This window comes from Psittacula echo (genome assembly GCF_963264785.1).
Source record: "Psittacula echo genome assembly, chromosome: 10".
NCBI lineage: Eukaryota > Metazoa > Chordata > Aves > Psittaciformes > Psittacidae > Psittacula > Psittacula echo.
In genome coordinates, this window is record NC_137741.1 from 14,965,731 (window position 1) to 14,990,384 (window position 24,654).

General features: G+C 45.4%; 1 protein-coding gene across 4 annotated transcripts in view; it reads left to right on the plus strand.

Annotated features, from left to right (window-relative positions):
- The window catches only part of NTRK3 (neurotrophic receptor tyrosine kinase 3), a 205,736-nt gene that overhangs the window by 132,087 nt on the left and 48,995 nt on the right, over positions 1–24,654 (plus strand). Inside the window, exon 13 of one of the 4 annotated variants that reach the window (XM_080626564.1) lies at positions 3,971–4,649. The exons of the other annotated variants lie outside the window; for them this stretch is intronic. Coding sequence (XP_080482690.1) covers positions 3,971–4,089 — 119 coding nt within the window. The 3' untranslated portion in view covers positions 4,090–4,649. Of the gene's footprint in view, positions 1–3,970; positions 4,650–24,654 lie in introns of those variants that run through there. 4 annotated transcript variants of the gene reach the window in all.

Below are 24,654 nucleotides of genomic sequence, written 5' to 3' on the forward strand. Positions count from 1 at the left end.
CCAGCTTGTTGCCCCTAATTTGCTATTTTTGTTTAACCCATTTTTGCCAGGCATCGCATGGCATCCTGTTGCTTTTCTTATCTGTTCCCACAGCAATTTTTGCTCATGTTTTAGAAGCGGTTTCCATCCTTGGGTTTCAAAACTGGGCTGCACCACTCCTGCTGTGGTGGATGGGGCTGCCATGAGGAGTTCGGCATTGTTTTCTGTGTGGTTCCCTCTCTTCCCCATGTCATGTTCCCTGCTGCTCTTCTCCAGTGACCTGGAGCAGCCTCGGATCTTAAAAGCCCTAGAAGCATGGTATATTTTAGTGCTTGCAATTTTACCAGAAGGCTTACAATGAAGGCAAGTTGAAATTACCTGGTTTGTCACCTTAGTCTTGTTCTCAGTCAGTGGAGGAACAGTGTTCCTTGCAGGAACTGTCTCTAGGCTGCATTGGGTATGTGCATGGGGAACAGTGGCTGAGATCCCACAGCCAGGGTGGTGGGAAGTGCAGGACAGCTCTGGAGGACTAAGTGGATGGCCAGGGCTGAGGACACAAACTGATTGCATGGTTCAGTTGCCTTCAATTTTCTTGTCCTTCCATTGCCACATCCTTCCAGCCTGCTTAGAGAAAATGCCCCATCTTCCCCTTCCATCTCAAGCTGTTAGAGCTGCACAGCAAATCTGAGCTCATTCCTCCTTCCCTGTTCTCCAGCACTCTCCATACATTTATTCCACCACCATACCATGGCTATTAGTAGAGACAGTATCATGTTTTAATTGAAAAAGTGTTCTCACTAGAAGGAGAAGCACAAAGTTCAACCTGTCAGACCCTTCCTGATTTTGTAGCTCTTGAGATGCTTTTGATTTGAATCTACAAGGTGGGGTTTTTACCTCCTTCTATTTTCAGGCTTGTATATTGGAGTTTCCCTCCAAATCTATAATCAATGTGTCAAATATAGCATATTTCTTCTCATTTTCCAGCTAGCACTGACAAATGTCAAACAAAAGAGATTGCTTTTAAAATTTCCCCAAGTCATTCTAAGAAAATGAACACTTTGTTTCTCTTTTTTTTAGGGGGGGACGGGGAAGGGAGAAAGAAGTAAAATAAACACCCCAGATTCTCTAAGACATTTCCAAACTAGTTTTTCAGGAGCTAGTAGCTTTGATGAGAGAAAGGTGACATTTGTCATAGTAACATCCAAATTCTGAACCTGTTGAGATTCACCCATTTAACTCTGGACATCTCAGTAAACATCATCCATCTCACATCTGACAGTGAAAACATAAACCTAGCAAGAGCCTTGTTGGTTTCTGCTCCATACAAGAGAATGGGGTTGAAAGTAGCAGTGCAATATGGGAGACAGCAGCGAGGAAAGAGAGAAAACCGGTCTGGAGATAAGCATGGGGTTTTTCAGATTCCTTGGGGACTTGATAAATCAGAAGGAGAGGATGCCAAAATGAATGTTGCTGCATTGCTTTCCAAAGCCAGTGGTGCATGTATTCAGCCCCTGAGCTTCAGAAACATAGGCTGTTTGCCACTTTCACAATCATCCTCAATAGCAACTGCATGTTGGTTATGGAGTAACCCCTGCTGCAGTCCCATCCCGCAAAGATCCTGCTGTCACTGGAGATCCCTGCAGCTGGGATTCACAGCATAGCACTGATGACAAAGAGCAGAGCCCTCAGCATCTCCAGCCTTAAGCTTTGCTGATCTTTCACATGTCCCTTTGCTGAGGCTGTTTGTCCCCAGTGGGTTTTTAGGTCTGTTGGATGTGGTCCGGCAGAAGTGGAATTGCCTTAATTTAGCAGAGCTAAGAAATGCAAAGAAAATAAAAGCAGACAGGAGTGCTCCTTGGAGATACTTGGTATTGTTGAGCATAGACTTTCCCAGCTATCCTTTGGGTAGTCATAAAACATATTTATATTATGAAAAACAAAACACGATAAATAGCGATGTTCAGGGATGCCATGTTTATTTGTCTCCCAGTAACTCTGATAAGAAATGGACTTGGTTTGCATACACATTTCCAAGCATCAGCACTTTAAACTCCGAGAGTTGAGCTAGGCTCTTTCTCACCACTAATGCTATTTCAACGCTTGGAATTTGCCTATAAATTTTGTTTATGACACATGAACTGAAGCCGAGCCTGGCTTACTCTCCCCATGTGGATCAGCCCTTCAGGGCCACTGAGAATAACAGATAGTTTCCCCCAAACAAGTTTAAGCAGTTCCAAACCAAACAAACAGCTTTTGTCTTCATCCTCAGGTTCATCAAAAAAGGCATGCATTTGATGAGCAGATGGAATAAGATAGTGCAGCGAAGAAATATAAATAGATATAAAAGAAAAAAACAGAAGGAAGAAATGGGATGGGGGAGGAATCTTCTGGCTGGTGTAAATTTGGTGTGAGAAACTTTCTGTTCCTAGCCTCGTGGAAAACACTTTTCTTATTGAGATCAATTCACAAGGGTATCCAAACTGCTCCATGCTGCTCTAGTGATGCCAGGCTTGGGCTAAATTATCTGCTTTGTTGAGGATCCTGTAACTGTATGAGGAGCGGGAGCACTTTGCCGATGTTAAAGCCATTGTGTAGCCAAAACATCCCAGTAATTTCCATGGAAAAGCCCTTTGGGCCCTTGAGAGTTGGGACAGAATAGAGCAATGTCTTGGTCCTGGCAATTCAGTGGATCTGTACTGGGGATTTTGCTAAGCTGGCATAGAAGCCTCTTATGTCCACAAGCTTGATCTGAGCTAAAAGCAACTTCACTGCAGTCTTAGCAGCTACCTTCAATGACCTATGCCTATGTCTCTTTCCAGTTCATTATCCTCAGTTAGGAGAAATATCATTACAAATGGGTGTCCGAGAAAGTAATGTAAAAAATGAGCTGACACCTGAAGACAAATGCATGAGTCTTTTCTGCAAGAACATGCACGACTCAGCACAAAAAATGACAGAAAACAGAGAAATGCAGGCTAAACATCAGGATGTGTCCTAACAGTGAACCAGATTGTGCCCTCCTTCAGTCAGACCTTGAGGAAAGGGTTGTGGATATCTCAGCAGAAGGATTCCTTCCTGGAGCTTACATCCAATGCTGCATAACAGGCTTTCTTCTTCCAGTCCAGAGAACCATTCTCTGACAAGTCCTGAATATTTGCATTTATTTAGCTTTAGAGAAAAATGTTCATCTTTACTATAGAAATGATTAGATGCTAATTATTATTAAAAACACACTAGTAATTAGTTCCCTGGCTGGGGCATCCCAAGGCAGGAGCATTATGAAGAGATGGTTAATACAACCCTTGGAAATGTATTTGCCCAGTAAGTTTCTAAGGAAGGAGCATGCCTGTGTTCTCTGCTCCTCTTATTTTTCCTTTTCATCTGGCCAGTATTTCTGGCAAATCCTAAACCTTCAAATTGCTTTTAAAGAGGTGGGGTCATGGAAGGAGAAGATGCCTCCAGTGTGCAAGTTTCAGTGTAGATGGGACAGCCAGGACTAAGGAAATCTGTGAGTCTCCCCAGCCTTGCAATGGTACTCTTCAGCCTCAGAAATATTAAGCCAGACTAAATAAATCATGAGAAACATAGGAATAATTCTCCATTTTCCTTACTTCCTGCTGGAGGGAAAGATGGACTAGGCAGGAATTAGGACTTTTTCACTCCCAGTGAGTGGGAACCTTTAGAAAAGAGTTGTTCCCAGTTCTCTGTCCAGACTGGTTGCATGCCCCTTGTCCTCAGAGCACTTGTGTCTGCATGTACCACATGGAATAATTGCCTGTTCCTCATGGAAAGATGGAGTGAGGTAGCCCTGCCCAGAGAGGGCATTTTGGCTTTAATTTAATGGCAGCCGTTTGCTGGTTATTCATTTGGTTCTTTTTAATAATTACATGTGTGTCGATATCTCTCTCTTTTTTTCTAGTTTTGCTCTTTTTTGTTTTTTCGTTTACTTTATTTTGCTTTTTTCTTTTTTCTGTTTTTTTTTCCCCTTTAGGTTTCAGAGAAATTATGTTGAATCCAATAAGCCTCCCTGGACATTCCAAACCTCTTAACCAAGGCATTTATGTTGAGGATGTCAGTGTTTATTTCAGCAAAGGACGTCATGGCTTTTAAAAACTCCTTAAAAGTCCCTGTTCTGATGTCAAGTTTATAGGCTGTGCCCTCAAAATGGTGGGAAGCAGTAAGCGTGGTCTGTATGGATTGAGGTCTCCTCCTAATAGGACTTTACAGCCCTGCCTGTACACACGTTAAAGCCAACTGAAACTGGTTTTCTGTCACCAGATAACAGGGTTGTTCTTTTCCTCCAATGGTCGCTGTGTTCGTTAAATATTCCTGCAAGGCACAACAGCAGCAATGAGAGCAAATAAAGAGAATTTAAAACCCAGTTGAAAGGAGTCATCCTAATAACACAGTAAATAATTGTACTTTTGCTTTAAAATAAAAACACAAAACAAAACCAACCAAGCCAACCAAACTGACATCTTTAGTCATGTCCTCCCTGCTTGGAGTTTTCCTTGTAAGCTTGTGTCTTCGCAACACCCAGTGAATGCTGCCATCACCTCTTATGTGGCACTGCCATGGGAAGTCTCCCAGAGCGAGCCGAGGCGGGGAGCCTGGAAGAACCTAAAGCAGAATGAAGACTTTTGGTAAGAACAAAGGCAGCCCCGCTCCCAGTTCTTGCACAGAAAATAATGTTGGAAGGAACAATAATGGAAAGAAAGAAAGAAAGAAAGAAAGAAAGAAAGAAAAGTCTTCTCTGACAGGAAGAGAATGTTGTTATCTTTGAAGTGCACATATTCTAGGAGGCTTTTTTTGTCTGTCTGTCTGTTTGTATGTGTTAGAGCGGCTTGTTGGATCTGACTATATCGTTGTCGTACTCTGGTCTCTCCTTGCTGCTTGAACGATGAGCTTTATCTGAGGAGTTGCCTGGACTTCCCGCATGGATGGAGAATCCATAGCGCAGGAGGGTTTGTGTCCTTGCCAGGACTAGGGCAGTAAGCAAAGTGGAAGAGCGTATCAGACGCACGCAGGTCCCAGTTGCTGGGCCTTTTCCAGCCCCCTTTAGCTCTCCCCTGTATTCCCACCCAACTAGAGATTGATTGTAACCCAGTCACGTACCCAGGACCATCAGCTCGAGGCTGGCTGACTGAAGGAGAGGAAAAATAAGTATTCTGTTGGTTCTTCTCTGGCATAAACAGGAGTATCGATCCTGTTCTCTGGCCAATATTTGTATTCTCTCCCCCTCTCCCATCCCACTTTTGTCTTACTTCATCCAAAGCCTCTCAGATGGAAAAGTAAACCCTTTTATCCTGTCCTCAAGAGAAGCCAGCTGCCCTTGTGGCAACTTGCAGGGCTTTCCTTGGACTCTCTGGATGTCACGTGTACGGGAAAAACAGATGTGCTCGCACGTATCAGTGATAACCTGTAAGCAAGGCAGATTTTTCCTAGAGCTAAAAAAAAAACCTTCCAAAAGCTTCAGGTGTGGCCAGACCCTTTTCTGAGAGGAGTATTGAACCAGGAGCTTGCTCAGCAGCCACTCAGCTTTGCTTGCCTTCTTGGTGGCCAGAGATGACCTTGTCGCATCAGGGGTATCTCAAATCACCAGCCCTGAAGCGTCACTACCACTGGAAAGAGTCACGATCCCCCCACTGCCAGAACTGGGCAGAAGCCTCAGAGTGGGATGTTCTGCTTCATCCTGCCTTTATAGGTGACCTGCATGAACCACCTTGGAGATTGCCAGGAGGTTTTACTATCAGCTTTCCCACAGGGATGTCCCTAGGAATATTCCATTCTCTTGCTTCTCATGGTTCATTCGCATAAAGAGGTAAAGTGCAATAGAAGAGTAGAGGAGAAACGGTAGCAGATTGCTTTAAGTTAATGGACATGCCTTAGGGGGGGCATCTGCATTAGGACACGGAGGCCTGGCTCAGGTTGGATGGCTTCAGAAACCATGACCAAAACTCCCAGCAATGTTTCCTGCCCGCATCGGAGCTGGAAATGCAAGAGGTGCACCGCCAGAGAGGACCTGCGGCCGTGTGCTATTGACACCTCAACCTGCGGATCCACAGAGAGAGGAGGAGCTTCGCCAAGCGTGCGAATCACTGGGTGCTTGTCTGAACTGAATTTCCCCGTCTTCTGGAAGTCTCCCACCTGACCTGGGGATGTCTTGTCCATCTGAACTGTCTCCTCTCCCTAGCACTGTTCAGGGGACCCTGCTCTCAGCTGTCTGTATCAGTCGTAGAGATACATCCGTGAGCCTGGACCAGAAGCCTATATCCAAACACCTTAGCAGAGGAAGGGTTGAATTTTGCAGCTCAGGTCCATCTCTGCTTAGAAGAAATTCTCCGGACCGAACAGCGTAATTTAAAGCAGTTCTCCCCACTGTGATCAATGTCTCAATTTGTTTAACACCAATTAAAGTCTCTGGTTCCTCACTGCTGAAAAACAAAAGCCAGTCATGGCCGTTTGCAATTGGTGGCTTTAAGTAGCAAGCCTAAGGATGTTTTCTTTGTTTTGTTAAATTTTATTTTATTTTTAATTATTGTAAATCATTACCTCATTTTCTGTCAATGAGACTCCTCCATCTTTGAGCATTCTTATCTTGCCATAACTATCATCCTGTGCTAATGGGAAATGGACGGTCCCTTTTCACAGAGACTATAGGGGTGTTCAATGTCTAGTTTCTTAATAAACACTTTATTTTCTAACGAAACAGCTGCATCAGGCCTCTTCTTTGAAGACAAAATAAATAAAACATTCAGAATGACACATCCCATAGTCTACTTCTTCATGAGATGGTCCATGTGTGGGGAGTCCGGTTTGTTCTCTTCTTTGGGGGGCGCGGAGGGTGGGATTTACAGTTGTGATATGAACATTGCTCAGGTGTAGCTCTTGCTTCTGTCAGTCTCATCAGGCACAAAGATGTTTTCTTGCCTGAGAGCTTAGCTGCTGATCATCTCAGTTGACAACCTGTTGTTTTTTGTAGCTCAAAATGGTCATATTCTCAGGGACAAGGCAGTACTGCTGGGAGATTGTGTGAGGATTTGCCAAGACAAGTTTCTACACCTAGTGCAAGGAGTTTTATTAGGAGACTTATCTCTCAGGGAGCTTGACACTAAATGATTGTTCTGGCTGCAGTGGTTTTTTGTTTCAGGACATGCTGTTGCTGCAGGTCTCCATGCTTGACTGTGCAAATTGTTCTCCTGTTGGGTGCTAACTGTTGTCTCTTAATCAGGGACAATTAGCATACTAAGCTAGCAAGTATGTGTTTGATGGAGTGGGGTAAAAGTGCCTGCTGCTCTTGGGCTCCTTATCATGTAAGGATGGTTGCTCCGGGAGGAGAGAGGAACCACTCTGCAACATGCAGGGTGTGGCATCAGGATGTGTCTTAGTGGCTGTGTCTTAGTATCATTGATGATCATTTATATGATGATATTTACATGTCATTTACATGACTTCAAGTTGCTGTGCCAACCTGCAGGTGATTGCGGGCACGAGGCTGGAGTGTGTTTGAGCTGATATTGGTGGATGTTGCTGGAACCCTCTTAGATTACCTGGTGAGAGTTTTGATGAGCAAAATAGAAATATGGTTTCCAGCATCCTTCTGTTCCTTTAACTTCCTGACATGACTTTCAAGCAATGTCTCAAAATGATGGCATGAGTGAATTTCTGAATGCTATTCCCTTCTAATGAGTGTGCTTCTGGAAGCGACTGTGTACTATGGTTCACAGGATTAGGTGATGGCTGAGATCTGTACCTTTCCAGGAATGCTTGTGATGCCTGAGACAAATGGTTGTCTCCTCACATATAATCTTATACACAGGATGGGCAGCCGATCTGCATTGGATTTTATCCCTATATCTCTTTCGTTTCTGAGGTGTGGGGAACAAATATGGGTGTTGGTAGCTCTGCCTTTTCCTCCCCACTGCTCCAGGGTCTGCTCATGTTTCACAACCCAGAAACATTGCAAACAGAGGGTTGATTAGCCAGTTACTCAGGTTGCTGGTATGGTCAGCCTTAGTTCACTTTGCTTTGTATTTCAGGCCAACCGATCCTTACATATGAGTTCCCACAATGTTTTTGATGCCGCCAGCTCCCACGGAGCTAGCTTAACATGCCCACAGGCTCTGACATGCAATGCAAATGGGTTGGGTACTCGTTTATCCTTGTGTTTGCTTCTTGGTCACCTCTGTTGCCTGATGTACCCATGTGAAGGCTCCGTGCCTGGAGTGAGTGTGATGGGCACAGTATGACGATGGCACAATACCTCTCTGCATGATGGAAGCAGTGTGTGGCCCAGTGGGACCTTAGGCTCTGACTTGCTTGGTCAAGTGTTTGATGTGTGTGATGCTGTAGGTATATTGAGTCTCCATAGCTGCTTATGCAAGTTGCACTGGCTGAGGCTTGATGTCCTTTGCTGCTCTTTTGTTTATTTAGATGTGCTTTTAAGAGCCAGCCCTGCTTTTGAAGGTGATGGTTTTCTCTACCACCAGGTCTTTAGCTTTTCCAGCATGTGTCTGTGCCCTGCTGTCCAGGGAGGCAGAGGCAGAAGTCCCAGGAGCTGAGGACAGTTGGAGGAAGGTGCTTCTGCTGTTTCAGCAAACTGCAGCAGCGCGTCACCACTCTGTTCTGATTTGTACTCAGAACATGCTGCAGATCCTTGAGGTTAAGCCTTGGCATTAGCAGAGGATAAAGAGGCCTAGATACAGTAGTAAAGCTAAAAACCACAGGTCTGGAGGAGCAGCAGGAAGAGAGCATGCAAGAAATCAATGCTGGGTGACTTCATTTTTGCTTAATGTTTTGAAAGGTTTCTGGTGTGGTTTTCGCAATGAGAATCTTTATTAACTGTGTATTTACCAGCACCTGCAGCCCTTGATCAATTGGCAGAGAAGTTTAACAATCTGCAGGAAAGTCCATACAGCCCTTTGAAGGGGAAAGAGTATAACAGGAGGGTGGCACACACTCAGCTAGAAAAGGTGCTTTACCTGGTGAAGCAATGGCATATCTTTTGTGGTTTCTTCAGTGTTCCCCCCTTTCCCCTCTCCTCATGACAGGCAGTCTCCTTGGTGGTGCCAGCATATGGTCTGATGCCACAGAGCATCAACTGCCAGCCCCACATCTCTGATGGCCTGAGCTTGTTGTGCCACAGGGGTGCACTGCAGGCTGTAGGGCATCCTACCCCGTGTCTCCACCATGGGGGATCACACACGTACTGTTTTGCCTTGAGCCCTAAAAAATTACGTAGGGAACTCAATGGTAAAAATAAGTTAATTCTCCCAGTGTGGCTTCCTTTGCACTTCTTGTAAAGTGACATATGAGGAAGACAGAGAAGGCAGAGGGCAGATATGGCACCTTTCTTCTTCTGCTGGTAGCTGTGTTTGGTTGTGTCAGTTCCTTATGTTCTTCAGCTCTGAATTTCAACTCCTTGGATTCACCGTTGCAGTTTTGGGGGTTGCTTGTCCGTCTTCCTCACTGGGATTTGGTAACTGGTTTCCAGAGAAGTGGTAAGTGCCTGTTCTTATTGAAATCAGCACAGGAATTCAAGAGTGTTAACTGAGCTTTTGCCAGATAGCGCTTTGAGGTGAAGTTCAGGCTTTGAGTTTGTCAAATTAAGAGGTAGAATAAATCCCAACCCATGCTCCCAGTCCCAGTAAATAAACGCAGTGTGATTCCTCTTCTAAGGGAAGGTGATGGTCTCTCCAGCAGTAAAGCAGAGTGTGAGTACAAGAGAACTACATGTGAAACTTGATATTCATTTTGAACTTGTGAGTGCAACTGCTGACAAATCAGCAGGAATAAATTTTGGCTGTTCTCTACAAAGTGGAGGGATTTGTTCCAAGCGCTGGTTAAATGATTTGCTCTGCTGTTAGTGAGTCATTTGTGACCTGTGCCCGGTTCCTGCAGATGAGTTGACTTTTTGCAAGGATTTGCCTATGATTTCAGATTATTTGGGCTTTTTTCTCCAAGGGTTTGCTTCAAATGTTCCTGTTGTGTGGCTGGCTGACGGGTGCTGCTTTTGTTCTTAGGTTGAGTTCAGACAGGCAGGCGGAAATGTCATATGCAGAGATGCTCCTCAGTAATCCGGTATATGGGATTGTCCATAACCCCGTGTTTCTGTTTTATATCTTGGTGCTGATACCACCCCACCAGGTCTGCCTGTAGGCTGCTGCTGTTCCCCAAGCCTTTGGAGTAGGCAAAAGCTTGTTTTCACGGCAAGTAACCTCCATTGCTCCAGCCTGGATTTGGGGAGCAGCCCATGTCTGTATGTGGGGCTCCATCCATTAATAGCAGCTCAGCTGCTGCTGAAGATCAGCCTCTTTCACGAGAAGTCAGAAAGAGCCAGGCTGGAGTCACATGAGGTTAGGTAAACTGCCAGGATGTCTGAATAAGCTAATCATGGCCAGGTCACCATTATCTTGAGTGAGCCAGAGCTGTGTCCAGGCTGTTTATTAAGATAATTGGGAGAGGGAGGGATGTTCGCAGTCTGTGGACTAGACCAGTGAGGTGATGAAGTGTACTGCAACATAGAATACAAGGGAGAAGGAGGTCTTGCAAGTTGGTGCTCTGCATGTGGCCAGGGCCTGATCCTGCCAGGATGCAGTCCTTGGTGCCAGTAACAGGGATGTAAGGTGACATCATGGTAATGCAGTATGCATATTTCAAACACTACCAATGTGAACTTGCCTTCCCAGGCTAAAGAGTTGTACATCTGCTCAGATTTCCTTATGAAGCCTTGTTGCCTGATACTTTTAGAGATATACTGGATCAACAGAGCATTTTGGTTTTGCTGCATCAGTGCCAAGCAATATTTGGGGACTGCAGGAGCAGCTGTGCATGGTCACTTCTTCCTTGGTGGTACCTGGTCCAGTCCCCCATAGACTGCTGAAGGTGGCTGCAGGTTTGCTTTGTGTTTCCTGAGACATATTTGTTCATCAAATGGTGCCAGAGGGGGTTGCACGTTTAAGAATATTTAAGCTCCAGTCATATGCTCAGCACTGCTAGAACAACTCCAGAGGTACACTTCCCCCAAAGCCATCGCATCTGACAGTGCGCAGATATTGCAGGTGATTGAGAAGGGACTCGCTTAAAGACAGGTAAGTGTCATTTTTCTCCTTCCAGGGAGCTATTGTGTGTAATATGCTGAATTCAGACCTGTAGCAGGACTTCTTTTGATGGATCTGCTCTAAACGCATAAGTGATAAGTAACTGCATTAGATGCATCAGTAAGGAGCTGCCAGTCCCCGCTCAAGAACTAGAAGGGGCTCTTCTGGCTGGAAACGCTGCAAATGTGCCACTGTGTGAGAGCAGAAGACCAGAAGAGCCAAGTGTTGCTGGAGTCTGGGGTTAACCTCCTATTTGGGGTTGCTCCTATTTGCCCACCCAGGGATGGCAGCTGGAAGATGCAAGGCTGTGGGAGGTGTTTGGTGGCTGCTCTCTCCTTTAGAAAGCTCAGGAGGGCAAAACTGCAAGGGTGGCTACTTGATGATGGTGCCAGTCTCTTGTTTTCATCAACAATAAGCAAAAAAGGCTCTGATGTTCTTTAGCGCTTCTGCCGGGTGCCAACAAAGCATTACAGATGGATCGCCTCTTTTGCTGCCATATGAAACGCTTGCCACTCAATCCCAGCAGAAGATCTGTATAGCCATGGCTTCAGAAGAAAGCAGCAAAGTCCCTGACAGTGCATCTTGGATGAAAATACTGTCCTGTGACTAAAATGAAAGTTCCATTTAATCCTGTTAACTGCAGAGGGACTCCTGGGAGTTGGGCACTGTTCTGTGTAGGTCCTTAAGCTCCTCTGCATGACTGTAATGCGTGAAGCATCTAATCTTATGCCAAATTTCCTTCCTTGGATCCAGTGGTGCTGGCCAGAGCCTCAGAGAAAATGGGCAGATCGATATCAATAGCAGTCTTACAAGGGAAGACTATCTCTTGCCAAAAAAACCCAGAATCACCCTTAGGAAATAAAAAAGACTCCAGAGCATAAAAGATATTGTCAATTACACCCAAGCGGGTAAGGTTTGACAGTGGCCCTTCTAAGGAAGAAGAGCTCCAAGACTCCAAAGAGAAAGGAAATGTGATGATCATGAGCTGTAGATACAGCATAGACTGAAACCTGGCTCTCTGATCCTGAAAGGACTGCTGAAAACAGATGGGCTGTGCAGGAATATATTGGGGTAATCCTCTGAAGGGATGGTTCAACCGTTTGGGGCATGTCTGTGCCATTAGTTTATAGCACTGTTAGGCTCAGGTTTGACAGCTACCTGGGCCATTCACCTGCCAGCACAGGGAAGGAAGCATCCATAGGTTGCTGGACACAACCCACAGAAGACTTTGCTGCCAATCCTGCCCAGTCTGAGACCTCTCCATTTCTTGCCTGTTCTTGTTCTGAATAAAGACAGATCCTCATGGGCTTTCACCAGATCTTACCCAGGCCCCTGCTTAGGTTCCCCAACAAATCAGAGGATGGCCATCTCTTCTGTTACTTTGATATAACACCCTTGGAATTGCCTGAAGTGATGTTCTTCTTTGGACAAGTAAGTAGATGTTCTCTGATCATGGTGCATGGATGTGTGTACGTTTGTGTTTGTATGCATAGTAGGACTCAAATATCGATGGTGAAAAGGTGCTGTTGGATTTGCAAGGAAAGAGACACAATCACTAAATGTGATCTACTGCCCAAGGCAGAGAACTGGAAATCGGGATGGTAAAGTCTTCAGTGGATTAGGCTGTGACATGGAGGTAAGCTTTTATTGCAGCTTCCTCATCTGTAGTCCTGCATAAATGATTTAAGTCCCCCACAGTGTGCTGGTGGTATCTGTACACTGTATGCCAGGGATGGATGAGAAGAGCCTGGCTTTGAGCTGGTCCTGGGCATGATTCAAGAAAGCAATTCTTGAGACTCTCAGCAGCCAGAACATCCCTGTGTTGTAGAGGCTGAGCTGGAGTCTCCCACAGAGCTCAGCTTCAAGCTCAGAACAGCCTCTGGGTTTGGAAAGAAGCGGGAAGCCACAAGGGTCCTTCCCCAAGGAACATTCCAGCCCAAGTACAGGCATTGCACATGCTGCTCCCTGCTTCCTCACAACCCCCTGAATAAAGACTCTTTGTTCTAGGAGATATAGATTATATATATTTTAAGGCTCCATGAATAATTTATGGCCAAAGATAAAACCGAGCATCAGAGCTAAGAAAAGACTGAGGATGTGAGGCGAGTAACCTTCCATTATTTAGAGGCGAGGAACCTTCCATTATTTATTGTACTAAATCTTAACCTGGTAGCACCTTCTCCTTGCAGTCCTGCCTTTACTTTGGGAAGCTCTCTTTTCTCCTAAAACCATGAAGTATTCTTCTACTTTTGGTAGATAATTGTAGCAAGGGCCTAATCAGCCTTGTGCAGCTTGGTGGCTGATCTTTGAAGGAGTAAAGGCTATATCCTAGCGAGCATGCGAGAGCACAGTGAGGCTGCTGGCAAAAGCATGGACACATTGGATTGTATGGAGAAAGAAGGAGTCCCAGGTATACTCTGGGATCAAACAAGGTTGAAGAGTGGTCATTTGGTGGTCAGCATGAAATGAGTTTGTGGGTGTCAGCCTTGTGCTTGGCAGCCAGATGTCCACAGCACAGAAAATATCTATGGTTTCTTGGACTGAAGCAAATGCCGATGACTAAATCAAGAGCATGGTTATATGGCGCTGGTTTGTGGTGTCCTGAGCTCTTGACAAAAAGAAGTAGTCAACACAACCTGACTGAATAACACCAGAACCCTTAGCCAAAAAAAGTGAACAGGGTGGTTGGTTGCTTGCTTTTTCTTTGTGATGTTTTCTTCTTTTGTTTGATTCTAAGAGAAGGGCTGGGAGTTGAGCTCTCATTTTTCAAGATCACAGTCTCATAGTTTTCTTTCTTATTTCAGTTGTATTGCAGTAAAACTTCAGGTTCTGCTTGTCCTGTTTAAATGGCAAAATGTCATACCACAACAGCAGGAAACTGTCAAGTTGCTTTGTTACTGCCTTTTTAATTACTGTGACCAATTCATTGGCAAGAGTAATATTATTGCTAAGGGCTGGAGACACCTTCCTTTTCCATTGCTATACAGCCCCAGGGCTTGTAAAATGCAGCTTTGGCAGCGAGGTGAGATAAAGAGAACTTCATTTATTTGCTGCTCTTCATTTGTGCCAGCACAAGAGCTTATGAGGCCACGCTCTAACCTGGATGTCTGGTATGATCCAAGTTAAAAATAACCCCACTGCCACCCCTTCTCCCTCAAAGGTTATTTTTCACTCAGAACAGTTCAGGGCACTGCTTTGCAGCACAGCAGTGACAGCATAAAGCAGGGTAGGGTGGGGATGGCAGGCATCCACAGGGATGGGAGGAGGCCAAGCACCCAAGCAGGTTTCACTATCAGAGCTGGCAGCTGATAGCTCACAACAAGCAAGTGCTGTGACACCCAAGGAGGCTGCCGTGAAAACTGGACGAGAAATGATGTGGAAATGTGGTTTTTTTCTGAAGATTTTTATTTTTTAATAGAGAAACCTTTCAGGCCCCTTTTTAATTCATAATAAAGAGCAGCTTGAAAAGAAGCAGAGGGCAAATGAAGACCGTGAGGCTTGCTAACTTCCTTTAAAGTTGGAAGGTCACCTTTAAAAATGGATGAATGCAGCAGTTTGGAGGAAGCTCCAAGGCAGCAGGCCTGAGGTTCTGCACTGGAATAGGAGGCAGAACAAAGATGAAAAGAAGAATCCAGTTGGGATCTGGGAATAGCTGCAGAGCTGCACGTGCCCAAGGTGGGCTTACATGGAGGCGGTTTTTAACGGTGATGCTTTGCCCACTCTCTGAAAGCTGCTGCTGTGCGTGGTGATGTGCTGGATAGCCAGCTGGATGGCACAGGAGCATGTGGAGCGGTGGTTTCATTGTGGGTGTAAGCTGGAATTCGGGATAAAATTAAAGCAATGCCTGCCCATTTGGCATTCAGGGGTGCTGAGTAAATCTAGAGATGTCTTGCTTGCTCTGGTTGTATTCGTGATGACTTCCCTCCTTTCCTGGGACCTCTCAGGGAGTGGGAAAAGGGTGATCACAGCACGAGTCCTAGTGATGACTCGCTGGACAGAAAGGTTTGGGCTGTGTTTTAGATGGTATCCTGACTCTCACTACTTTGGTCCACGTTGTGAGGTGGTGAAAGTAGTGGTAGCACTATTGCCATATGGAGTTATGTGAATAAATTCCCTTCTCCTTACCCTATCCAGATCAACATACTGGATGCTAAGATACAGCTATGTGCTTCACACTCCTTAGTTACCTGGTTCAGAAATCAGATATTTCCTTCCCAGAATACCCAAAAGATGAGATGTCACAAGGAAAGAAGCTGAACATTTGAAAAGGTAACCCGTTTCGTGTTCAACAGTGCTTTCTCCTCCACCCTCCCAGTGCCAGCCCTTCCCACCTTTCCTTGGAAACCTCTCAAAGCGGCCCAGGAGCTGCCTGGTTGTGGAGCGAGCACATGATAGCTCTTTAACAGAATCAGGCATATCCTCAGGGAGCTTCAAACAACCTCTAGTCCAGGGGGCTCCAGGTTTGGTCCCCAAATAAAGGGCCTGGGTAAGGACAGGGAAAGGCATTTCTCCCTGCATCCTTCCAGTCAAGGCTGAAGGGTGAGATTGTTCCTGTGAAATCATTGTGTAGTGGCTTGATAGGACAGGCAAAGGAGAAAGAATTCCTATGAATCATAGAATGGTTTGGGTTGGAAGGACCTTAAAGCTCATCCAGTTCCAACCCCCTGCCATGGGCAGGGACACCTTCCACTGGATAGGTTGCTCAAAGCCTGTCTAACCTGGCCTCGAACACAACTAGTTTGTAAAGCTTTGGTATCTACTGAGAAATGCTGTCTACATGGTGTTTTGTCCTGCTGCATTGCTTCTCTTTTTCTGTCTGCCCTATCTGAAGGTTTTTAGAGCACTTTTGCAATCAATAGTCAATAAGACTTGATAAAGGTATAGCTTGGAGGCCATTTACAGGAAAGGAAACTGAAGCAAGCCGGTTGCTTTCTGCAAACTATTGTGGTCCATATGGAAGCATGTGGGAGTGCATGGCCAGACAGGGAACAGGACACACAGGGAATAATGTGACCCTGACACTGGTCTCAGCTGCATGTGCCCCAGGCAGAAGTTCCCTATGACAGAGAATGAAATGATATTTCTTAAGGGTTCACCTAGGAACTGAACTCATTTCATATGTAAGCACTTGCCTGTCTTTCCCACTGAGCCAAGGCGCAGGGGCATCAGACAAATGCTATCTATTGCTTACTAAGTGGTTTAACAAGCCCAGCTAATTACAATGTACTCAAGGATTTTGTAGCTTATGAAAGCAGTCCCTGTTTGTTTGTGTCAGTGCTTTAATACATTAATACACCAATTAAACCCCGGTGTGTGTGTGTGCTCACACAACTTAACATACAGGAAAGCAACGTTGATGTTTTTTGCATGTCAGCTGGGGCTTCTCTGGCTGTTTCAGATCCAGCTCCGAAGGGATGCTTGTGGTTTTACGCTCAACCTTGTCACCAAAGGGACACGCATCCTCTACATAAAAACATAGTTCTACCCCCCAGACATACACTGTTTTACAAGACTCTGGCAGACATGGGCACTCTGTTGTTAAGGTTTCCCTCTCTCAGACAGGCCTGGGAGAGTTTCTGGGTCTTTATTTCCATCTCGGTGGTGATGATACAGGCAATTTATACATGAAAGTGTTGTTTTCTCTCCCTCAATTAGTCCCAAGGGGTTACCAGTGGGATCGTGCTGTCTGTGACATTTGCACTTGCCTGCAAAGGGCCCGGCACATTCGTTAAGCCACACGGGTAATGAGCTCTAATCAGTGCACAGGGCACCCACTGTGAGTCAGTGCAGGGGTGGGGCTTGGAGCAGGCAGTGAGGGTCAGAGGTAAAAGCCTTCTTCAGTGCACTTATAGTTCAGTGAAAAGGCGGCAATCGTAGAGGGAGGAGGAGGAGAAATGGCAGATTAAAGGAAATTGAGCAGCTGTAATAAATACACTTGGAGTAGAAGAGCATCTAGGATGCAGTGATTATATTCCTTGCAGAGCTGAAGCACTGAGGAGGGTCTGCAGAAAGGGCTGTCATACAAAACCACTGGCTTTTCAAGGAGCAGGCTTACAGGGAATGCAAAATGAGTTGGAGAAAGCTGGCTGAGCTTTAATGCAGGTCTTTATGACACAGTTGGGAAGGCTGCCTTAAACATTCAGTCTAGTGAAAATAAAGACAAAGGCAGAATGAGAGGACTGACGTATGCCAGGCTGGCTAAGGAAGAGAGAGACCATGATGGGGCACTGCTGAAGTATTACAGTGAAAGGCGAGGGGAGGAAGAAGAAAGCAAGAGAAGACAAAGGGATGGAAAGCAGCAGCCATATGGGATGCTGAGGATGTGTTTCAGAGAGCAAGGTCCTTTTTCACATAAGTATCTCTGAGAAACAACAAAAGGGGCCTCAGAGCAAGGAGGGGTTTGGAGTTTCGAGGAGAACAGGGAGCTAGTACAGAGGATATGGAGGAGAAAGTGCTTATCTTGAGAGCAATATATGGAGAACTTTGATGACAGAGAACGAAAGGCAGCTTATATCAGTGATAAAAGAAGGATTATTAAATATTTTTCATCTGCCAAAATTGCATCCAACTTATAAAAGATGAAGAGGAAGCTGTCCCCATATCAGTGGCCAGATGTCCAAGGGCACGGAACAAGGTGAGCGTCATCTACAGATGGAGATCCTGTAATGTGTACACCTTTGGGCACACACATGACTCGCCAAGCTTTCCACGGACTATTTAAATTGCCTGTCTAAAATAGGGCAGATAGATGAGAGTTGGAAGGTGGTAAACGCAATGGGGACAAGAGTCAGACCGGTAAGTTTAATGTTTGCTCTGGGAAATTCTTGGAAATCTCCTTAAACTTGAAGGGATGCTGTGGGAAAACACCTGGAAAAGCAACACTCTGCGAAGGCCAAACTTATGTGGCTTGAAGTGTTGGGAGGTCACACTCAACTAATCTGCCGGCATTCCCTGAGGAGCCAGCTGCCACTATGTATAAGGGAAATTCGGTGGATACAGTGCACTGAGATTTTCAGCAAGTATTTGACAAGGACCAGCATCAGAGATTAATGACTGGGGGTAGGAGCATTGGTGTAGGAGTTAAAATGAGATCCTGCCTAGAAATCTGCCTTAGAGCAAAAGACAGGAAGGACCTATTGCTGAAAGTGTTTCCAATTGGAAAGTGGTTGAAAGTGCTGGGTCCTGGAGGTCAGTCTTAATCACCTGTGTTTTTCATAATGTCTGCTAATGATCTGCAAGGAAACCTTGAAAGCAGGACTCGTGCTTGCTGTACCAACATGGATGGGAGGCATTCTTTACCAGCACTGACTGTGCCTGAGGTCCCAAACGTGCCCAGTGCCTTTCTGGATTGGGATGTATGTGAGAGGAATGCCAAGCAAAAGAGAAGCACATATTGAGAGAGCAGCTCTTTGACCCTCCTGCAATACTGTGAGCAGCACTGGGAATATATCTACATTGGAGGAGATGTGGCATGAGGAGACTGCAATTCATGCAACGGAGACACAGTACTATCCAGGAAGAAAGGATAAATGAAGCAAGCTGGACAGCATAGGAATCTTTTCCTTCATTGAACTCCTCCCAGAAATGAAGATGTGATTTTGAACAGCTTGGTAATTATTTTTTTTCCTTCATTCTTTTTTCATTATTTTCTTCATTATTTTTTCACTGTTTTCTCTACAATTCCAGTTTCTGGAGACCTCAGGTGACTTGGTGTGAGCTCTGTTTGCAGCTGAATTGCTGCCCAGCTGTGTAAATGCAGAAGTCTGAGTGAAGTTTTGAACTTTGAGTGCTCACCTGCACCCAGATATTGATCCGGGGAGGTTTGCCCATTGCCTGCTTGAAAAATCTCTGCCCTGGGAAAAGGTTAAGGGACTTGATTTAAACTCTGATTGATAAAGAAAAAACATCAAGGTGACCTTTATAATACAAGCTGAATTTAGGGTCACTTCCTAAACTCAGATTGCAGTAATGAAACAGGATTTGCAGGCAGACCGATGGATTAGATTAGTGGCAACTGGCCTCTGTTTTTTCCATCCCAATACCTGATGCTGGCCTTCCAATTAAGACAATTCAGGAAAGCAACATATATACTCTTCTTCAAGACATTTTCCGATGAAATGAGACTTGTCCTAGACTAGTGAGGAGAAACAGCTAATGACATATCAGAGAACTTTCCACTGTTATACTCCACTGTGTGCTCTGCTGCACCACCCACATACATTCATCTACACATTGCTACTGCCAGCTTTGGAAGGTCCTTTTTTATGCCTCTGCATCCTCAGCTCACAGCAAAACATTAGTTCCCTTTCCTTCCTTTCTCAGCAATCTTGCTCATTTTGGTCCTTTCCACTAGCAGCATGTTCTTGCTGTAAAACTTCAGTATACACATTTAGATTTAAGCTGTTAAGCCATATATAATATATATATATAAAAGTATATATATAATCTTGGTTTTGTAGCTGAAGATCCTAGTAGGTTGCTTTCCCCATGTGTCTTGAATACCAACTTAGCTATCATCTAGTCTTCACACATAGTTCAGTTAAAGCTTAACATGCACCTTTTCACCATCTGCAATCAATCATTGTCTTCTGAGGCTACCAGCACTGCAGAATGTTTTCTCGAGTCTCACCATGGCCCTTAAGAAGAAATAACTGCGTATTTTTCCCCTGGTGCAGACACTGATGTTTTGCCACAGGAGAAAACTGTAGGATTTTTATTTTCTCCCCTTTCTTATACATGGTGAAGTTTGTGATATTCCTCTGAAAATTCACCCCAACCATCTGGACCATAATGGTGTAAGACATCGCTGAAAGGTGACAGACAAGTGGACTAACATACAGTGTCCATGTTCTCCCCATGGGAGAGAGCCAGAGACAATAAACCAAGGTGGATTCTCATTTATGATCATAATAAAGGCAGGACACAGAGGGGATACAATAAAACCAGCACCATCAGGGAAGGAAAGGCAGTGTCCTAACACAAGACCATGTGGTTCCTTAAATAGTCCTGGTGATCACAGATTTCCAAAGTCTTGTCCAAGAAAAACTTTTCCTGGTTCAGTTCTTGCTCCCCAAAGAGCTCTGTTTCTGCCAAGGAGAGGAAGGTAGTGTTGGCATGACAGTGCCTCTGCTCAGCCAGTGTCTGTGAAACTAGTTGGATCCCACCATGGAACAGCTCTGGAGTTGAATGAATTGGAAATGAAAAAATTGAATGGAAATGAATGGCCAAGCCACTGCCTTTCAGAGGTCCTCTTCTGCAGGATGGATCCAGGGTTACTGGTGGGCTCCTTTCTCCTGTCTAGATCCACCCTGTTGTTACCCTGCTCTGGGAAAGGTGGATTTCTCCTTTTGTGAAGCATCAGGACCATGAGTTCAATATTCATTGCATCCTACTTGTGAATCAGATGTAGACCAAAGGAGTACAGGAAGCCCCAACTACGCACAGACCTGGAGAGCTAAATGAGACCAGCTGCTATCCCCATCAGATTAGCTAATCCCTTTGTACAATTCGTCCTTCTCTTTACTTCTTTATGTGCAATTTGCTGCTTCATAACAATTGCTACAATTGCCCAAACCACAGTAATTTTAGAGCCCAGCAGGCAGAGCTGTCTCACATTACTCCTGCTTCAGGGGTTTCCTTCTGCAGGAGAAGTTGGCAAGATGAAAAAAGGGATGGGGCTGTGCAGACAGAATAAGTAGGGAGAAAGCCAAGGAAGCCTCAGGCAGAAAGAAAAATGGAACAAAGTCCATTTCGTGTGTTAGGAAAACATGAGTCTGAGGGAACACCTCATCAAGACATAGACATAAATGCACCTCCTGTGTTGGTCCTGCAAGAAAGGGAGTCAGAGGAGGTGGGAAGGAAGGGGAAAGATGGAAATTGAGCAAATTGGAGAGAGGCTTTCCAATGAAATCATAACTTGAACCTGAGATCTGTCTTTCAACACCTCATGTTTTCACTCCATATGGCCTTATTTCTGGAATTTTCTTGTTCCATGAGTTTGGCTGCATTAGCCACTTGTTTAATGACCACAAAGCAGAAGAACGTTGTTGGCAGAAGAACGACTGGGCATGGGGCAAGAAAGAGCATAGGTACGGAGGAATCCCAGAAGGAAAAAAGAAGGAAAAAAGAAGCAGAAGATGCTGTTTTGTCCAAAGTTGTCCTTTTCCTTTGGGATGATGACGAGGGTGGCAACAACCAGAAGCATTTCCAGCCTGCCTGGAGCGCTAGCTGGAAAATGCAGAAGACCAAGCCCTCTCACCAAATTTCCTACTTCAAGATGGTCCAGAAATTCTGCCACAACAAGTTTTTCTGAAGGTCTTTCCATAGTTCTGCATCTGGAGGGAACTGCACTTCTAAAAATACTTCTTCATTTTGCACCCAGCTTTAGGGCTCTGTTCAGCATGAGTTCTGCACTGGGGACTGCAGCCGTATTTTAGCATTTGAACCACTTCCAAACCATACCTCCTTCTTTAATGCCACCTTCTTAATAGTTTCCATAACATATTTCATGTATCTGGAATTTTTTTGCACTTATGGTGGGTGTACATTATGTGTTGTAGGGAGCACTAGGTGCTAGCAGCAGTGATGCTCTGCACACTTTGATGTCTGCCTGTCACTCCAGCTGGGAACTGCAGTCTAATCAAGGCTATTGCAAAGATGAAGGAGTTTTCCAGTGCTGCTCCCAGATCGAGGAGTGTGACGAATACCCAGTTCAGGGATGAGGGTTGGGAGAAAACCTCATGTCATGGCATGAGCCAATTAACCCAGCCCTGACTGACAATGTCCTGCTGGGACGTTGCAGCAGTGCCAAAACCCAGAGGACAGCAAAGGCAAAAGCTCAGGCTGAGTTTACTGATAGCAAACTCCTTCTTCCAATGGATCCAGCAGCTCTTTTCTGGCCTTGCAGCAGCTCAGCATGGTTCACCCGCAGCCGAGGAAGAGCTGCTGCCTGTGACAGGTACTGGAGTCGGTCCCCACCTCTCTGCCGTGGAACTTTGCCTGGGGAATAGGAGGCTGGATGCTGTCTGAAAGCAGGCACTGCCAGGCTTGTGGCCCTGCTGGAGCTGATAGAGCCATGGCAATGAACTCGCAAGCTGGAGTAGCCAATAGCCAAGAGCCCCTCAGACCTCAGGGGCAGAAGGTAAGCCTCTGTATTCCTGCTGGGAGACGCTCTCAAAGCTGCAAGGCTGCTGCTGAGCCCTGGTCGCTTCCAGCTTTCTTGAGATTATCCATCTCAGCAATAGGATGCTGTTAAGTGTCTGATTACTGCGTTGTTAAAGCCTTAAGCCTTGAAATCTGACTATTGTGTGGTCCCTCAAGGGACAGCCAATCCTCTTCCGTCCCTCCACCAGTAATCCCTCCCTTTCCTCAGAAAAATAATGAAAAAGGAAGACAAGTGATATCTGTCTGCAGCAGCGCTTTCCAATCAAGTGAAAAGTACCTGGAAAATCAAATCAGCTGGTAAGTTCCTGCAAAACACAACTCTATCTCTTTAAAATCTTCCCTTTTGAAGAGGTGAACTGAACAGCAATAGCTGCTGATGTAAAACAAACCATTATTCCTCCTATCTCCTCTCCAAGCCCCCTCCCTGCAGACGCATGAGTCTGAGGGAGGCAGATGCTCTCTGAAGATTATTTTCCTCTGTTAAATAAATTCACTTTCAAATAATGTGTAATTAAATGTGTGGTATTGAATTAATGTTTTATTCTGAGTGCTTTGGCAGCAGGGGACCTAGGGGCCTGGCTGGTGGAAAGAAAACACATTCACCGGAAAGACTTCTTTCCCCTCTCTTTTTCCCTTTTCCTCCTACCCTGCCAAGAATCCCAATCCTTGTTTCCAAGAGCTGCTTGTGTGTACCAGTGTGCCGTTGAGGATGATGCTTTGTGTACGGTTCTTTTTATGATACGCTGAGGCTCTTGGGCATTTCATCCAAGGCAAAGACCTCTGCAGCCCACTCTGGTCCCTCCTATACCTGTCTTCTGATGGGGTTATTCTTCCTCCTCAGAAGAACCCAGTTGTGTAGTTAACTCTTGTAGACAAAAGGCAGAACCTCAGGATGTGAAGCGGGTGCTGGATGTCTAACAAGACAGACTGCTGAAGCTGGAAAAGCAGTTTTACTTTGCAGTCTAGTGTCAGACAGAAATTACTTGAGAAGGTGCAGGAGATGATGGGAATCATTGGTCAGTTTTTAAGTTTTTGTTTGCAATGTTACTAAGGTTTTGGTTCCACCAGCAGTGTTTTGTGCTCCCCTGGGAGCCAGCTAAGGTTGGTACATAGAAGCACGGATGGGCACAGGGTGAACCTGCATCCAGGCTCTGTAGAGGTGACAGCAGCAAGGGGGACCAGGATGTTTGTCCTGACCTGAGCGAATCTTGACGTGTGCCTTGAGCAGAGGCAGGGACTGGTTTGGGCCACAACTGGGAACTACTTACAGCTGTGTGCCTTCTCCCTTCCCCTGACCCCAGTGGATGCAGGGAGTCTTGCTTGCATCAGATTCCTTTCGGGAAGTCTTCCGGGTCTCCATAATGTTAAAATGGCTATTTTAACCATTGACAACAGCATCCCATAAGTGAAGGGATTTATCTTGTCAGATTAAGGAGGGGTCCTGCTACTATAAGCTCTTGCTTGCGTAATTCCAGTAAGTTGCAAATCTGCAAAATGAGAAGGTGGATGCTGTCCTAAAGGCAAGAGCCTACTGCTGGGCAAGGTCCAACGTGCCGGGAGCTTCCTTTCTTTGTTGCTGTAGTCATTGTCAAACATTTGCTGGGGGTGATGCACAGGAGCCTTTCTCTTGCCGTAGCTCCTTTGCTTTGGGATCTCTCCAGGATGGCAGTTCATTGTGCAGGACTATGTGGTGTTGTGCATCCCAGCTGAGACTGATCAGTACCCAGTTCCATAGGACACTTTATATTGCTCTCTTCACAAGATAATTACTAAGATGTTAGTACTCAGATTTATGGGACTGAAATGGATGAGAAGAGTTTGAAATCATGTTTTGTTCCTGTAGGAGTGTCAGATGGTTTAAACTGAAACAGAAGTTTTTGCTTGTAGTGTTTGTGGGGTGGTGCCAGGCACATTCTAACATTATTGTTTTTCAGATTATTTTTCCTGAAAAAGAGGAGAGTTTGCTTTGGTTTGGGTTTAAAACTTTGCAGGTATGTTACACCAGACGTCACCTGCTTCCAAATGGTTTTCAGTGGGATGTGATAAGGGAGCCTGGCAGATTCTGGGCTTGCATCTGATGGGTTGTTGGTTTAAGGGGTGATTGTGCTTTGCCTTTTTGCCAGCTCCTTTACACACACACGCTCCCTTTACACTCACCTTCAGCTCTGAGGGCATTGTGCATGTCAGCTGTCATTGCCAGTGGTTGCTGTGTGGCTGATATTGGAGCTGGTGCTGCAGCAGAGATGCAGCAGCTCAAGTTGTGGCAGCACAGTGGGTGCTAATCCAGTCGCTCCATGCTTCTAATCAAATCACTCTGTGCAGCTTGAATCGAGGCTGACTGGAGTTAGCTGAGAACTGAAAGGCAGCCTTTTGTGTCAGGGCTTTCTCTCTACCTGCTATTGCAACAGCAAAA